This window comes from Callithrix jacchus, chromosome 5 (genome assembly GCF_049354715.1).
Source record: "Callithrix jacchus isolate 240 chromosome 5, calJac240_pri, whole genome shotgun sequence".
Lineage (NCBI taxonomy): Eukaryota > Metazoa > Chordata > Mammalia > Primates > Cebidae > Callithrix > Callithrix jacchus.
The window spans coordinates 143,446,825-143,461,335 of record NC_133506.1 but is presented as its reverse complement, the minus strand read 5'-3'; the positions used below and the strand labels follow the sequence as shown (position 1 = coordinate 143,461,335).

Here is a 14,511-nt window from a genome sequence, read left to right as displayed (position 1 = left end):
TGGAAGCCTCTCCGCGTGGCTGGGCCGGAGTGTGCAGACGTGGGCGAGCTTGGCATGGGGAGAGCGTGGCCGGCGGAGGCCGGAGGCTGGGCTTCCCTCGCTGACTCCGTCCGCAGCCTTCAGTTTGTCCTGTTGCCGCGTAATTACCCCAAAGTTAGGGAGAAGCACTGAAGCAAAGGCATGAACGTCACTTTGGAAAAGAAACCTGCCTGGGACAGTCCTTCCTGGCTCTAGCCGAGACTGACAGGCGGGCCTGTCCCGGAGCTCCCCAGGGGCAGAGGCGCGGGAGACTGGAAGGGACCAGGCGGCGGGACAGGTGTCCCCAGCCGGAGGTCGGGGACGCGCATTCCGTCGGGGTCGCCTGCGGTGCTGGGGGTCGGAGGCGAGGCGAGGCGAGGCGGGGCGGGTCCAGGGCAGCCCGGTCAGAGCTGTTAAGAGCCCCCAGCCGCGCCGAGACTCAGGAGCTCCGTGCATTTAGCCACCCAGAGGCGTGGCGGGCTGCCGGGTGCCGGGGAGAAGCCAGATCCCGCTTGTTTTACTAATTGGATCCCGCCGCCCGGGACCTCGGCATTGTCATGTCCGCTGCACTGACGGGGAAACTGAGGCACGTTGCGAGTAAGGGGAGAGGGAGTTGGCGCCGCCGAGGTGGGGCACACCCCGCTCCCGCATGGCCTCTGCTCCAGCTCGGTGCTCCGCGGCACCTCGGGAAACTGGGCTGGGCTCCTCTGTCCTCTGGAAGATATTCGTTAATTTTGGATAAATGTTACTAGGTAAGAGGAACGTGAACCCATGATTACCGGCATTGAACAAATGGCTGCACCGCCTTCTCCGCGGTAGGTGGAGTGTGTGATTGTGAGAGGGGAATGGGCACTGAACCCAAACCTACACAAATGCCTAAAATCATAAGGAATGACGACACTGAAAATCTAATCCTAATCGATGAGCGATAGGAATTCTAATCGTCCGAGATCCAAGTAAGACCCAGCCGCCGTATAGCCTTCAGTTTTGTCGTGTTGCCGCGTTAATTACCCCAAGGTCAGGGAGAAGCACTGAAGCAAAGCCTTGAAAGTCCCTTAGAAAAAGAAACCTGCCTGGGGCACTCCTTCCTTCAGACTCCTCTTGAAGGTATTCCTTCATTTCATTCAAAAAGAGCTAACTTTTCTAAACAAAGTGGTGCTGGTAGAAGATGCTACCTGCCTGACTCAAGCGTGGCTATAATTCTTGAAGCTCTTCCAAGACATCTTGGCCTTCCCCTGTTCCCTCCCCTTCCTGCTATTTTGCAGACATATCCACTAGGGAGTTGTATGGCAGGAAGGCTGATTTTATTTAGCTGGCCCTTGATTCCTGGTTTGCACAGTTCCTGGGTCCAGCCTGCAGTAGTCCTGAGGTTCAGGTAAGTGCATTAGGAAAGGATTTCTTTACAGTCAATTTAAGGCATCTAGGTCCTAAAACAGCGCTTATATTATCTGTGGGATAATCCTGCTTAGTTATTTGCAAAAGAGTCAGATGTCTATAGAGTTTTGGGTAGGAAAGGGTAAGCCACTTTCAAAATTCATTCTTGAGGAAGAGGCTTCAGAGGAGATAAAAGCAGATTTTGAAATTCTTCTGCTAGAGCTCTGCAATTGGCTAGAAGGAGAGATAAAAACCATAGAATAAGTCACGAGAATACTGAATCTTTTTCAGAGAGCTTTCTAGAGAAGCTTATAGATTATTTTGCACAAATTTTAATGTATACTTTTTTTCTTGATCGGGTTTATCATATTCAAATTGCATACATTTTCATATTTATGGCTATGCTAATTTACAGTATAGGGAAAAAAACCATCAATATATATTGAAGAAAAAATGTATAAAGTTACAATATAGAAAGTGCATGGAAGACAATGTATTTGATGAAAGCACCCTAGAGCTATTTGGACTCTTAGACTGTCAGAGCTGGGAGGGGAGCAGGAGGAAGCTGAGGCTCTGAGGTTTGGAAACCCCATAGAAATCACTCAGCTGATTTCTAGCAGGTTTGTATTAAATCTTAGTTTGGAGAAATTAAAAATCTTAAGAGTGATAACCTTGGCTGTGAATTAAGGACATGATGTTCTTGGAGAAAGAAAAGTAATCAGGAAGGGCACTGGGTGATCATTTCTCAAGAGATTTTTTAGCAAAGGACAAATATAGGTAAAGCATAGAACAAGCCAGAATAAATAAACTAAATAAGAACGCATTCTGGGGGAACTAACATTAACTTCAAAGTTATTTGCAGTCTGTGTCCCTTTGACCCGACCAAGCCAGTATGTCAGGCTCATGAAGGCACAGCAGAATGATGGCCTCTGTTCTCTCTACATTCATGTGATATGAATGTATAAAGATCTTGTCTTGACCTGTCCAAGGCAGTGACTGTTGTCGCTTTTTTACATATACGACTGGGAGGGATGTATGCCCAGTGAGGCCCCAACAGCTGTCACTCTGGCTGACTACAGATGTCTGCAGGCCTCCTCATTTCTGATGAGTGCCACACCTCGGGTTGCACACGCCTTGCGTTCATCAGGAAGTGGGCTCAGCTGTGTGTCCCAGAGACCCCACATAACAGTGGTGGGGGGCTTGCTTAGGCAAGGTAGAAGTCTATTTCTGTTTCATGTACTCATGTCAAAGATGTGCTGGCAGAACAGGTCTGGTCTGTGGAGTCATCTGAGGCCAGGGGTTTTCTATCCCCAAACTGTTGCCCTCCTTCAAGGAGTCGCACGTGGTTCACCACACCATGCACACCCCCACACGGGAAGCAGGAAAGGGCACCCCCTTACCCTTTAAGACTGGTCACTGCACACAATTACACGCCTCACTTTTGCTCATTCCCATAGCCTACAGTCTAGTTCCATGGTCATATGCAGGCTGCAAGGGAGGCTGGGGAGTGCAGTCTATCCTGCGCGGCTAGGAGCCCAGCTAAAACTTCTCTTACTATGGACGAAGGCAAGAGGGCTGTGGGAGATAAGTAGGAACTCCATGAAAGCACGGACAAGGATCAGAGTTGAGATCCAGTCACCTTCCCAAGCAGTGGTCCATGCACAATTGGAACCAGGAGAGTATTTCTTGCATGCCTGCATTGATTCATTCAACAAATATTTGACTGAAAATAAGGTACTGAATAAGGCACTGAAAATCAGGAAGTGGAAAAAAGTCACTATCTTCATAAAGCTCTAACCCAGGTTGATACCTACTAAGTGATCACTAGTCTAGGTGTGGTGCACAGAATAAGTGGGGACTAGGGAGGACAGTAATTCAGGTAAGAGAAGAGAGAGGGAGGAGGTGATTGCAGAGAAAGGTGGGAGGCAGAAGAGGATCCTAGCTCTAGTGCCTTCCGGAAAAAGACCAGACCCAGAAATTAAAAGTTGAGAGTGTAACTGTGGTTGAACTAATGAAACTTAGAGTCCGACCCATATCTTGTGAGAGGCACGAAGGTACTTTTTTATTTTTAAAATAACATTAATAAAATTTCTTCTATATTCCTTGCGCAAATCATCAATGTTCTACATTGAAGAGGCTAAACTGGAGGTATAAACTTTCCAAATTTTCTTATTAAAAATAGTGCCAAGCGGCTGGGCGTAGTGGCTCATGCCTGTAATCCCAGCACTTTGGGAGGCCGAGGCGGGTGGATCGCGAGGTCAAGAGATCGAGACCATCCTGGTCAACATGGTGAAACCCCGTCTCTATTAAAAATACAAAAAATTAGCTGGGCATGGTGGTGTGTGCCTGTAATCCCAGCTACTCAGGAGGCTGAGGCAGGAGAATTGCCTGAACTCAGGAGGCGGAGGTTGCTGTGAGCCGAGATCACACCATTGCACTCCAGCCTGGGTAACAAGAGTGAAACTCTGTCTCAAAAAAAAAAAAAAAAATAGTGCCAAGCTGGATGGTGGCCATATCTCTAATCCCAGCTATTTGGGAGGCTGAGGCAGGATGACCACTTTAGCCTAGAAGTTTGAGCGAAGCCTGTGCAACGTCACAGAACTGTGTCTCTATAAACAAACAAGTAAGAAATAGTGACGAAACTTTCTTTGCGGCACATTTGGGAGAACACACATTAGGTTAATCAAAATCATTTGTTGGAAGGTTGTCCACTTGCTATATAAACAAGCTGGATAGAATCTACCTACATCAAGTATGCAAAGCTAGTGAAAGAATTACAGAAGAATAGCTGTTTGCTTTTAGCCTGGCTCCTCCTTCTCCAGAGAGCAAAGTGGAGTTTATCCTAACTTGACACTTTTATAATCTTGTGATCATTTTATTCCTGGAATCATTGTACTCCACATTTTGAAAAGCTAAAAGTAAAAATTACAAAACCCTCAACAAAGTTTGGTTGATGGAATTTAGATTTGACTGCTTCCAGTCTGAGTTTAACAAAGGAGGCTGGTGTAGATTTCTCCTGGAGTTTGTCTCCAAGAAAATGCAACTCGATTTCCTGAAATGGAGCGGATTTGTGACGTCACAGGGAAACATCTGCATTTCCTTTTCCAAAAATACTCCATTTGCATTGAACTGCACTGTGTGACATTTCCCCCAGATGGCAGTACAGTCCTTTGGATGACAGTCTTGCTGGTTTTCAAAATCTCTAGAAATATTTGTATAGGCACTGTAAAAAAAGCGTTTTGTAAATGAAATGTTCCCATAACCATCCCCATTCTAAAGCAATCATCTTCATTTTCATATATTCACTTCGAGTTTTTGTAAATATTCGTAGTCATAAGTACATTTATAATGTGCATGGCATTTTAGTCTTTTATTAAAATTCAGCATGACATATGTAATTTACAAATTTCTGTATGACCTTCATAATTATTTCATCAGTTACATACTATTACACATACTAAGTCTTTCCCCTACTGTTACATATTATGTAGTGTGCACTTTTTCACTGTTATAGATAATGATGCAGGTAAAGTCACACAATTGGCACACAGTTTTGGAATATTAAGAATTTTAGGGATAGAAATACAGGGTGAAAGACATAGATGTCTTTTGCTTTTTAATGTTTCCAGAAAGATGTGCAGATTTACAGGGCTATCAGTGCTATGAGAGGATCTGGGTTCTGACCAGTTGCACTGGACCCCCGTGTTCGTCTTTCAACATTCTCAAAGTGAGGTGCAGTGGCTCCAGCCTGTAACTCCAGCACTTTGGGAGATTGAAGTGGGAAGATTGCTTGAGCTCAGGAGGTCAAGAGCAGCCTGGGCAACAGAGTGAGACCCAGTCTCTCAAAAAAAGAATGAGGGAAGGAAGGGAGGGAGGGAGGGAGGGAGGGAGGGAGGGAGGGATAAAGAGAGAGAGAAAGAAAGAGAGTGAAAGAAATAGAGAAAGACAAGAAAGAGAAAAAGAGAGTGAGGGAGAGAGAGAGAAAGAAAAAGGAGTAAGAAATGAAATGAATGAATAAATTAGATTAGGGCTGGGCATAGTGGCTCACACCTATAGTCCCAGCACTTTGGGAGGCTGAGACGGGCAGATCGCCTGAGGTCAGGAGTTTGAGACCAGCCTGGCTAACATGGTGAAACCTCATCTCCACTGAAAATACAAAAATGCCCTGGGCATGGTGGTGGCATCTGTAATCCCAGCTACTTGGGTGGCTGAGGCAGGAGAATTGCTTGAACCCGGCAGGTGGAGGCTGCAGTGACAGGAGATTGGCCATTGCACTCCAGCCTGGGTGACAAGAGCATGACTCTGCCTCAAAAAAAAAGAAAAAAAAAACAAATTCGCCGGATGTGATGGTGCCTGCCTGTAGTCCCAGCTACCTGGGAGGTTGAGGCAGGAGGATTGCTTGAGCTGGGTGGTCAAGACTGCAGTGAGCTCTGATTGCATGACTGTACTTTAGCCTGGGTGATGGAGCAAGACCTTGTCTCCGAAAATTATAAATGTATATATCCCAAGATATCTCCCATAATACCTTAATTTAATTCAACAAGTGTTCAACAAGTGCTGTTCCAAGCTTAATATTGAGTACTGGGAAGACAGTAATGAGGAAACACAGGCAGGCGGGGAGCCAGATTCTTCATCCTACAATTATATAAACAAATGTGAAGCCCCTGCCATGACAGGCGCCATGTAGGAGAGGAACATGGTGTCCGCATTCTTGAGGGGGAGCGTTGCCGAGTCAGGAGGTCTGGCCGTTCACATGTTGTCTCCCTTCTGGGCCTCGCATTTGCTGCTCCATCTTTTGGAGCACTGGCCAAGCGTGGTCTTAGTTCCTGCTCCTGCTCCTGCTGCGGGAAACCTCATGGATAACCTGGGGTGGGGGCAGTGTCTACAGAGAAAGAGACTTGAAAACGCACTTCTGAACTGTGTGACCTTTTCTGTGTGTGTGTGGCCTTTCTTCACAGTGGCCTCCTAGAAAAACAAGACCCAGACTCAAAGAATACCTCTCATTACCGTAAGAGTGCTTGGAATGCTTTACTATTTTTTCTTTTTCTTTTCTTTCTTTTGTTTTTGAGATGGAGCCTCGCTCTGTCGCCCAGGCTGGAGTGCAGTGGCGGGGTTTCGGCTCGCTGCAATCTCCGCTCCTGGGTTCAAGCGATTCTCTTGCCTCATCCTCCCAAGTAGCTGGGATTACAGGCTCGTGCTACCTCACCCAGCTAATTTTTGTATTTTCAGTAGAGGCAGGGCACCATGTTGGCCAGGCTGGTCTCAAACTCCTGACCTCGTGATCCACTTGCCTCAGCCTCCCAAAGTGCTGGGATTACAGGCGTCAGCCACGATGCCTGGCCTGCTTTACTAATTTTTTAAAAATTAAATTTAATTGGCCAGGCGCTGTGGCTCATGCCTGTAATCCTAGCACTTTGGGAGGCCGAGGTGGGTGGATCACCTGAGGTCAGGAGTTCAAGACCAGCCTGGCCATCATCTTGAAACCCCATCTTAAAAAAAAAAAAAAAATTAATTTAATTGTTTAATGTGGTAAAAAAATATATAACATAAAACTCACCAGCTTAACCATTTTCAGGGCACAGTTCAGTGGCATTAAGGATGCTCTCTTTGTTGTACAACCATCACCACTGACCGTCTCCAGAACTCTTAAAATCTTCCCAAAGAGAAACTCTGTACCCATCAATCTACTCTCTTTTCCCTCTCTCTTCACCCCTGGCAACCACCATCCTGCTTTCTCTTTATATGAGTTTGACTGTCCTAGATACCTCTCAAAAGTGAAATTATCCAGGTCTGTCTTTTTGTGACTAGCAGGTTTCACTTAGCAAAATGTTCTCCTGGTCCATCCATGTTGTAACCTGTGTTAGAATTTCCTTTCTTTCTAAGGCTGAAGAATATTCCGTTGTGTGGACCTACCACATTGCATGTTATCTGTTTATCCACTGATGGACACTTGATGGATCCATCTGGTGCAGAAAGAAAAAAATCAAAACTTCTATGGACCTTTGTAAAGATAAGTTGGTGTTTCTAACACGTCTCAGCTTATGGCATTTGCTGGTCTGATGGCTTTTTGATTGAGCTGGATGAAGCCAAGGGTCACAGGAAGTAACTTTCTTTCTTTCTAACCACGATCCTGCACGTCTGCTCTGTGAGGTGTCATCTCCTGGCTAACATCTTCCAGAATGCTACGGAAAATAATGCAACTGTGAACATGGAGCTCTGTTCCAGTCCTTGCTTTCAATTCTTTTGTGTAGATGCACAGCAGTGGAATTGCTGGATCAGGTGGTAATGCTATGTTTGCTTTACTATTTCAAATGTGCCTTTATGCATATTGTGATACAATTTGGTCTTTACAACAGTCCTGTGAGATAAGTAGGCATTTATCTCTGGTTCAGAAAACTGACTTCCTCAAAGCTAAACGATAAATGGAAGAGTATCCTGATCTTAAACTTGGCTTTTTTATTGCCCGTTCACCTTGAAGAGTGGTTCCAATCACAAGTGTTACCTTCCAAGGACGGCGTCTTTCTGATTATAACCAGCTTGTTCTGCTGCCAGGCTTCTGTCCTGCCCTGCCCTGAGCCTTCTGTCCAAGTCTGCCCAGGTATGGGTCTGGGGCAGGGGACAGCTCATCCCTTTCCCACTGCATGGAAGAGAGGCTGTGTCCAGGGCCCCAGCAACGAAGGTTTCTCCTTTGGGTTTCTGTTTCCCTCTTTCAGTTCAGAGTCTGTCATCTGAACCATGAGGATCTGGTGGCTTCTGCTTGCCATTGGAATCTGCACAGGGGGCATAAACTCACAGGACACGTGCAGGCAAGGGCACCCTGGCATCCCTGGGAACCCTGGTCACAATGGTCTACCTGGAAGAGATGGACGAGACGGAGCAAAGGGTGACAAAGGGGATGCAGGTACTCACCTGGAGGCTTCAGCTGCCTTTCAACTTCTCCCTTCATTCCTTTCATCTCCTTCATTCATCATCTGTGTGGTTTTCCACCTACCCACTCACACCCCACCCATTCATCCACCCATCTACCCAGCAGCACTCACTGGGGCCTGACCACATTCATCTGTCCACCCATCCACCCAGCAGCACTCACCGGGGCCTGACCCCATTCATCTATCCACCCATCCACTCAGCAGCACTCACTGACCCTGCTCCATGCCACACTCTGTGCCAGGTGCTGGTGGAGAGCACAGGATGAAATGGACATGACCTCTGCCCTCCTGAGCTCTCTTACCTCTGATACCACAGAATATTTTCAGTAGTATATGATGTCATGGATTCGCCCACCTCAGGCGACAGGTGTGATGAATTTTTGGCAACATAAGTCCAGTAGAGATCTGATCACGAATTATTTGGCAGCAAGCACCCAGCTGCAGTGCAGGTGAGAGCTAATACGCATCATGCCATGAGGTAGGAGACGCGGAGCGACAGATGACACAAAAGGAGACGAGAATCTGAGCCATATAGCTGCTGCTTATGCATCAATGACCTAGGTTGGGACCCTGTCCCAGGGTCTGGGGATTTGGGGAACGGATCCAGCCTCTGGGAGGGAGATTTGCAAAAGCTGGGAAGTCTGAGTGGTTTCCATAATGACAATCAATAGACTTGGTTTCCGAATGGGGTGTCATTCTTGAGCCCTGGTCTTGACCCTAGGGTCACATATCTAAGACATACGCAGAATGATCCATCTGGGAGCAGAAAGAAAATATCAGAACTTCTATGGATCTTTTTAAAGATAAGTTGGTATTTCTAACATGTCTCAGCTTATGGCATTTGGTGGCCTGGTGGTCTTTTGTGGGGGCTGGATGAAGCCAAGGGTCACCAGGAAGCAACTTTATGTCTTTCTAACCACCATCCTGCACATCTGCTCTGTGAGGCGTCTTCTCCTGCTGACATCTCCAGCTCATTCACACTGTTCCAGTCCCTGGGAAGCAAACAGCCCAGTCCCAATGAACAGCCAAGCCTTACCCTTAATGAAATCAAGTCTTCTGCCCTCACACTGGGACCACAGTGGGGTGTGTGTGTGTGTTTCATTTCTGAATATATAGGACTTTCATTTTTTAAGTTTTTGTTATAAAATATTACACACAAAAGGCAATAAATAGGTGGATGAAAAAGAGGATGAAGACAAACACTCCTGTGTTCAATACCAAATTTCTCTACCTCTTCCCTGTTGAATTTCTCTACTCTTTGCTCAACAATGTCCATTCTTTCAAGTTTAACATACTCCTAAGAAGCAAAGGTTGTATCTATTTTTTCTGTGTAATTCGTATGTATTTTAGATATAATTTCTTGGAAGAATATTCAATCACATTACTCACACTAAGAATTGACTTCATTTGTATCTTATCTTAAAGTGCATTTTTGTGTGTGTTTTATAATAAACATATTCTTATATACCACCTTGGCATAATTTAGAGACACATAAATGTCAACTGATCAGGGTCTGTGTTCATGCTTTGTGATTTGTGATTGCATGATCATGGGAGCTCAGAGGCCTCTGCACTAAGAGAATGGGAGAACCGAGAACCAAGCAGGGAAACAAAGAAGGAAGGAGAGGAAGACACAGGGAAACAGTGGCGGGGAGGAGGGGAGGGAGGGGCAAATGTAGGGATGACTTCCCCCTGCCCCCATTCAGAGGCCCCACACTAACCAAGGCCCTGCTCCGGAGTGCTGGTGTCCCAGGAGAACAGACATCATGACAGAAACTAGTCTGCCTGTGTCAGTCCTGTCTCAGGACCTGCAAGCCAGCCCACCCTGCCCCTGTCGCCCCACAGCTGGGTCAGTGGGACTGAAGTACAGGGGTCTCTGCTGCTTTGTGAGAAGCCAGAGTCTGGGGTGAGCCGTGGTCCACTGAGTACTGACCGCCATGGCCAGAGCCATCTTCAACCTGCTGAGGGATGGCACACCGAACTAGGGCTCGGGGGGCCTGTTGTGAGCACCAGGACTTGACCGTGGTCAGCAGAGCCTCCCTCGCCCGATGTTCTCTGCCAGCTTGATTAGCGGCATTTACCCCCACTCTAAGGCACTAGAGAGATCCTTTGAGAACTCTCTCTTTTATCTTGGGCTAGTGTCACATAATCATAGTCATCTGTGTTTTCAGAAGAGGCTAGCAAATCTTCCATTCCACTCTCCTCAGAGTGATGGAAGAGGAGCAGAGTAAGGAAACTGCCCCACACCTCCAACCTTCAGATCACAGCCTGAGTCCTTGTCACAGGAGAGGAAGGGACCGTCACTCCCCATTACACACACTTCCTCCTAGCTGTCTTGCTGTGTGCTCTAGGTACGTCCCAGAGATGGGCGCTTGGGAAGTCATTCAGTTCATTTCTTAGATCACTTCTCCTGCACAGCTCAGCACTCCAGATGTCCACTCATGCCTGCCTCTCTCTATCTGCACTCATGTCGGGGACAGAGCACCCCTCAGGGCGGGGGTTACCCCCAGACTCTCCAATGCACATGGCTGATGGAGACCAATGGCCAGAAAAATCAGAAACAGAATTTCAACTCATGCCTGTTTTCTTCTTTTCCACCTAGGAGAACCGGGACATCCCGGCAGCCCAGGGAAGGACGGGACGAGTGGAGAGAAGGGAGAACGAGGTTAGAAGTTCCTATTTATGGTGCTCTAATTCTGAGCTGTGGAGGATTTAACAGTAACTATTAAGTGTTTACCATGGAAAAGTCCTCCATGCTGATTATGATCTTATGATAAAGGCAACACAGTTCTTACTCTCCAGAGGGGGAGATTCTGCCGGGATTGGCAGGCTTTGTCTAGGGCTGGTTAGTAAATATTCTTGGCTCTGCAGGCTGGACAGCTCTGTCACTACTACTCAACTTCCCCTTGTAGTGAAAGGAAGCTCCATAAATAAGCATGGCTCTGTTCCAGTGATGCAGTATGTGTAAAGACTGAAATGGGAATTTCACATGGTTTTCATGTATCGTGGAATATTATTGGTGATCATTTAAACATGCAAACCATGGCCAAGCACCATGGCTCACACCTGTAATCCCAATGCTTTAGGAGGCCCAGGTAGGAGAATCGCTTGAACCTAGAAGTTCTAGACCAGCCTGGGCAACATACTGAGACTTTGTCTATGCAAATAAAAAAAATTAGCTGGGCATGGTGACACATGCCTGTAGTCCCAGCCACTCAGGAGGCTGAGGTGGGTGGATTGCTTGAGCCTGGGAGGTTGAGGCTGCTGTGAGCCATGATCTTGTCACTGCACTCCAGCCTGGGTAAGAGAGCAGGGGACCCTGTCTCAAACAAACAAGCGAAACCCCAGAAAAACAAAACCAGAAAACCCCCACGTAAACCATGTTTGTTTAGCTTGTGGGAGGGAGGCTGAATTTGGCCTGTGGCTATAGTTTGCTGAACCTTGAACCTTGCTTCAGTGGATGAGCACTGAGGAGTGAGATTGAGTTTTTTACATCTGGCAGCACTGCATGGAGGAGGTGGCACTAGAACTGGTCCCTGAAGGGTAGGGAGGACTGTGACAGCTGACGGATTGAGAGGTGGTCATAGCGGCAAACTCATGTCATCTTCACTTTGTGCTTTTCATGTACTGACTCACTGAATGCAATATCCCGAGACACGAGGCAGTCTTATTATCCCAGTTCCATTGGTGAGGGAAGAGAGGCGCGGGATGCTCGCTAGCTCGCCTGATGTCCTGTGTGTGTTATGTGGTGGGGACAGAATGGAAAGCTGACATTTGACCTCAGAGCCCACACTTTCAACCAGGGCTCTTTAGTGTGGGTGGGGGTGCAAGGAAGCAGCAAAGTTTCTGCAGAATGATGAATTGCTGGTGGGATGGAGGGGTTGGGGCTGGGCTGGGTAGGAGAGGGCAATGAGTGCCTCGATGCAGCCTTTATTTTATGTTCCTTCCAGGGAGGAGGTTTTGAGAGGATGTCAGATGACTAGCGTTGAATGTTAGTTAATCTGCCTGTCTCTGCTCACGGATTGACATTATTTAATAGTCAGCATGGTAGACTTACATGGTAGAGTTGTAATTTCTAACATGAGCCCTGATACTAATTTAGTAGACAGTAGTCAAAAGGTGTGATGGGGTGTATTTTGTGTCCATGTGCACACACATGTGTAATTGGAGTAATTGACATTGATTGAGTGAGTGAGACCCCCATACAGGGTCTCACTCTGTTGCCCAGGCTGGAGTTCAGTGGTTTGATCATGGCTTACCTCAGCCTCGAGCTCCTGAGCTCGAGCAATCCTCCCACCTCAGCCTCCCGAGTATCTGGGACTACAGTTGTGTGCCATCACACCTGGCTAATTTTTGTATTTTTTTGCAGAGATGAGATTTTGCCATGTTTCCTGAGCTGATATTGAATTCCCAGACTCAGGGAGTCTGCCCAACTTGGCCTCTCAAAGTGCTAGGATTACAGGTTGGAATAGTTGAATTCTATTTATTTATTTTTTTAGAGTCAGGGTATTGCTATGTTGGCCAGGTTGGTCTTGAACTGTTGGCTGCAGGCAGTCCTCCTGCCTTGTCTCCCAAGGTGCTAAGATTACAGGCGTGAGCCACCGTAGCCAGGTGGAGTAATTGAACTTTTTTTTTTTTTGAGACTGATTCTCACTCTGTCACCCAGGCTGGAGTGCAGTGTCACGATCTCAGCTCACTGCAACCTCCACCTGCCGGAGTCAAGCAATTCTCCTGCCTCAGCCTCCCAAGTAGCTGGGATTACAGGCATGCACCACCATACCCGGCTAATTTTTGTGTTTCTAGTAGAGACAAGGTTTCACCATGTTGGCCAGGCTGGTCGTGAACTCCTGACCTCAGGTGATCTGCCCGTCTTTGCCTCCCAAAGTGTTGGGATTACAGGCGTGAGCCACCGCCCCCCGCTGGAGTAACTGAGTTTTAAACTCTGGGCATACACTGAACCTGTGCACTACTTCGTTTCATTTGTGAGCTCAGTTACAGAAAAACCAAAGTTGTTCACAAGGGAATGTTTCACCAACTGTCTCTATTTGCTGTTTATTTAGGAGCAGATGGAAAAGTTGAAGCAAAAGGCATCAAAGGTGATCAAGGCTCAAGAGGGTCACCAGGAAAACATGGGCCCAAGGGGCTTGCAGGCCCCATGGGAGAGAAAGGCCTCCGAGGAGAGACAGGGCCTCAGGGGCAGAAGGGGAATAAGGGTGACGTGGGTCCCACTGGTCCTGAGGGGCCAAGAGGCAACACTGGGTCTTTGGGCCCAACTGGTTTACCGGGCCCCATGGGCCCTATTGGAAAGCCTGGACCCAAGGGAGAGGCTGGACCCATGGGGCCCCAGGGTGAGCCAGGAGTCCGGGGAATAAGAGGCTGGAAAGGGGATCGAGGAGAGAAAGGGAAAATCGGTGAGACTCTAGTCTTGCCAAAAAGCGCTTTCACGGTGGGGCTCACTGTGCTGAGCAAGTTTCCTTCTTCAGATGTGCCCATTAAATTTGATAAGATCCTGTTTAATGAATTCAAGCATTATGACATAGCAACGGGGAAATTCACCTGCCACATTGCGGGGGTCTATTACTTCACCTACCACATCACCGTTTTCTCCAGGAACGTTCAGGTGTCTTTGGTCAAAAATGGAATAAAAATACTGCACACCAAAGACGCTTACATGAGCTCTGAGGACCAGGCCTCAGGCGGCATTGTCCTGCAGCTGAAGCTCGGGGATGAGGTGTGGCTGCAGGTGACAGGAGGAGAGAGGTTCAATGGCTTGTTTGCCGATGAGGACGATGACACGACTTTCACAGGGTTCCTTCTGTTCAGCAGCCCGTGACAGAGGAGAGTTTATAAATCCGCCACACCATCCATCGGAATCAGCTTGGTGACAAACTTCATCTGATGATTTTACTTTATTAATTCCTCCAATTATTGCAAGAATTATAAATGGAAAAGTTATTCCTAAAATTGACTCTGTGTAGCTTACTATCTCTCCAGGAGTAAATGTTTAAAATAACCGCATGGTTTATTCTAATTTATTTCTCGCACTGTCATTCCTATTATCTGAAGAATCTTTGCCTGTGTGTTTCTTGCGGAAAGAGTGTTTTGATATCATTTTAGTGCTCTGAGGAGTCATGTGAAGATGTATCCCTCATCTGTGTTTCTGAGGACATTAAGGGGAAGGTAAAGGGAA

The 14,511-nt window shown here is 47.1% G+C and overlaps 1 protein-coding gene across 2 annotated transcripts; it reads left to right on the top strand.

The window, feature by feature from the left end:
• The first annotated feature begins 1,351 nt into the window (after positions 1–1,351).
• C1QTNF9 (C1q and TNF related 9) lies at positions 1,352–14,331 on the top strand. Of its 2 annotated transcripts, XM_035302355.3 has the most exons (5): positions 1,352–1,393; positions 7,871–7,990; positions 8,106–8,293; positions 10,924–10,986; positions 13,382–14,331. In XM_035302355.3, the coding sequence occupies exons 3-5, from the start codon at positions 8,128–8,130 to the stop codon at positions 14,152–14,154; spliced, it is 1,002 nt and encodes a 333-aa protein (XP_035158246.1). In that variant the 5' UTR covers positions 1,352–1,393; positions 7,871–7,990; positions 8,106–8,127; the 3' UTR covers positions 14,155–14,331. The 2 variants fall into 2 exon arrangements, with proteins under 2 accessions (XP_035158246.1, XP_035158247.1); XM_035302356.3 differs by lacking the exon at positions 7,871–7,990.
• Positions 14,332–14,511: the final 180 nt, after the last annotated feature.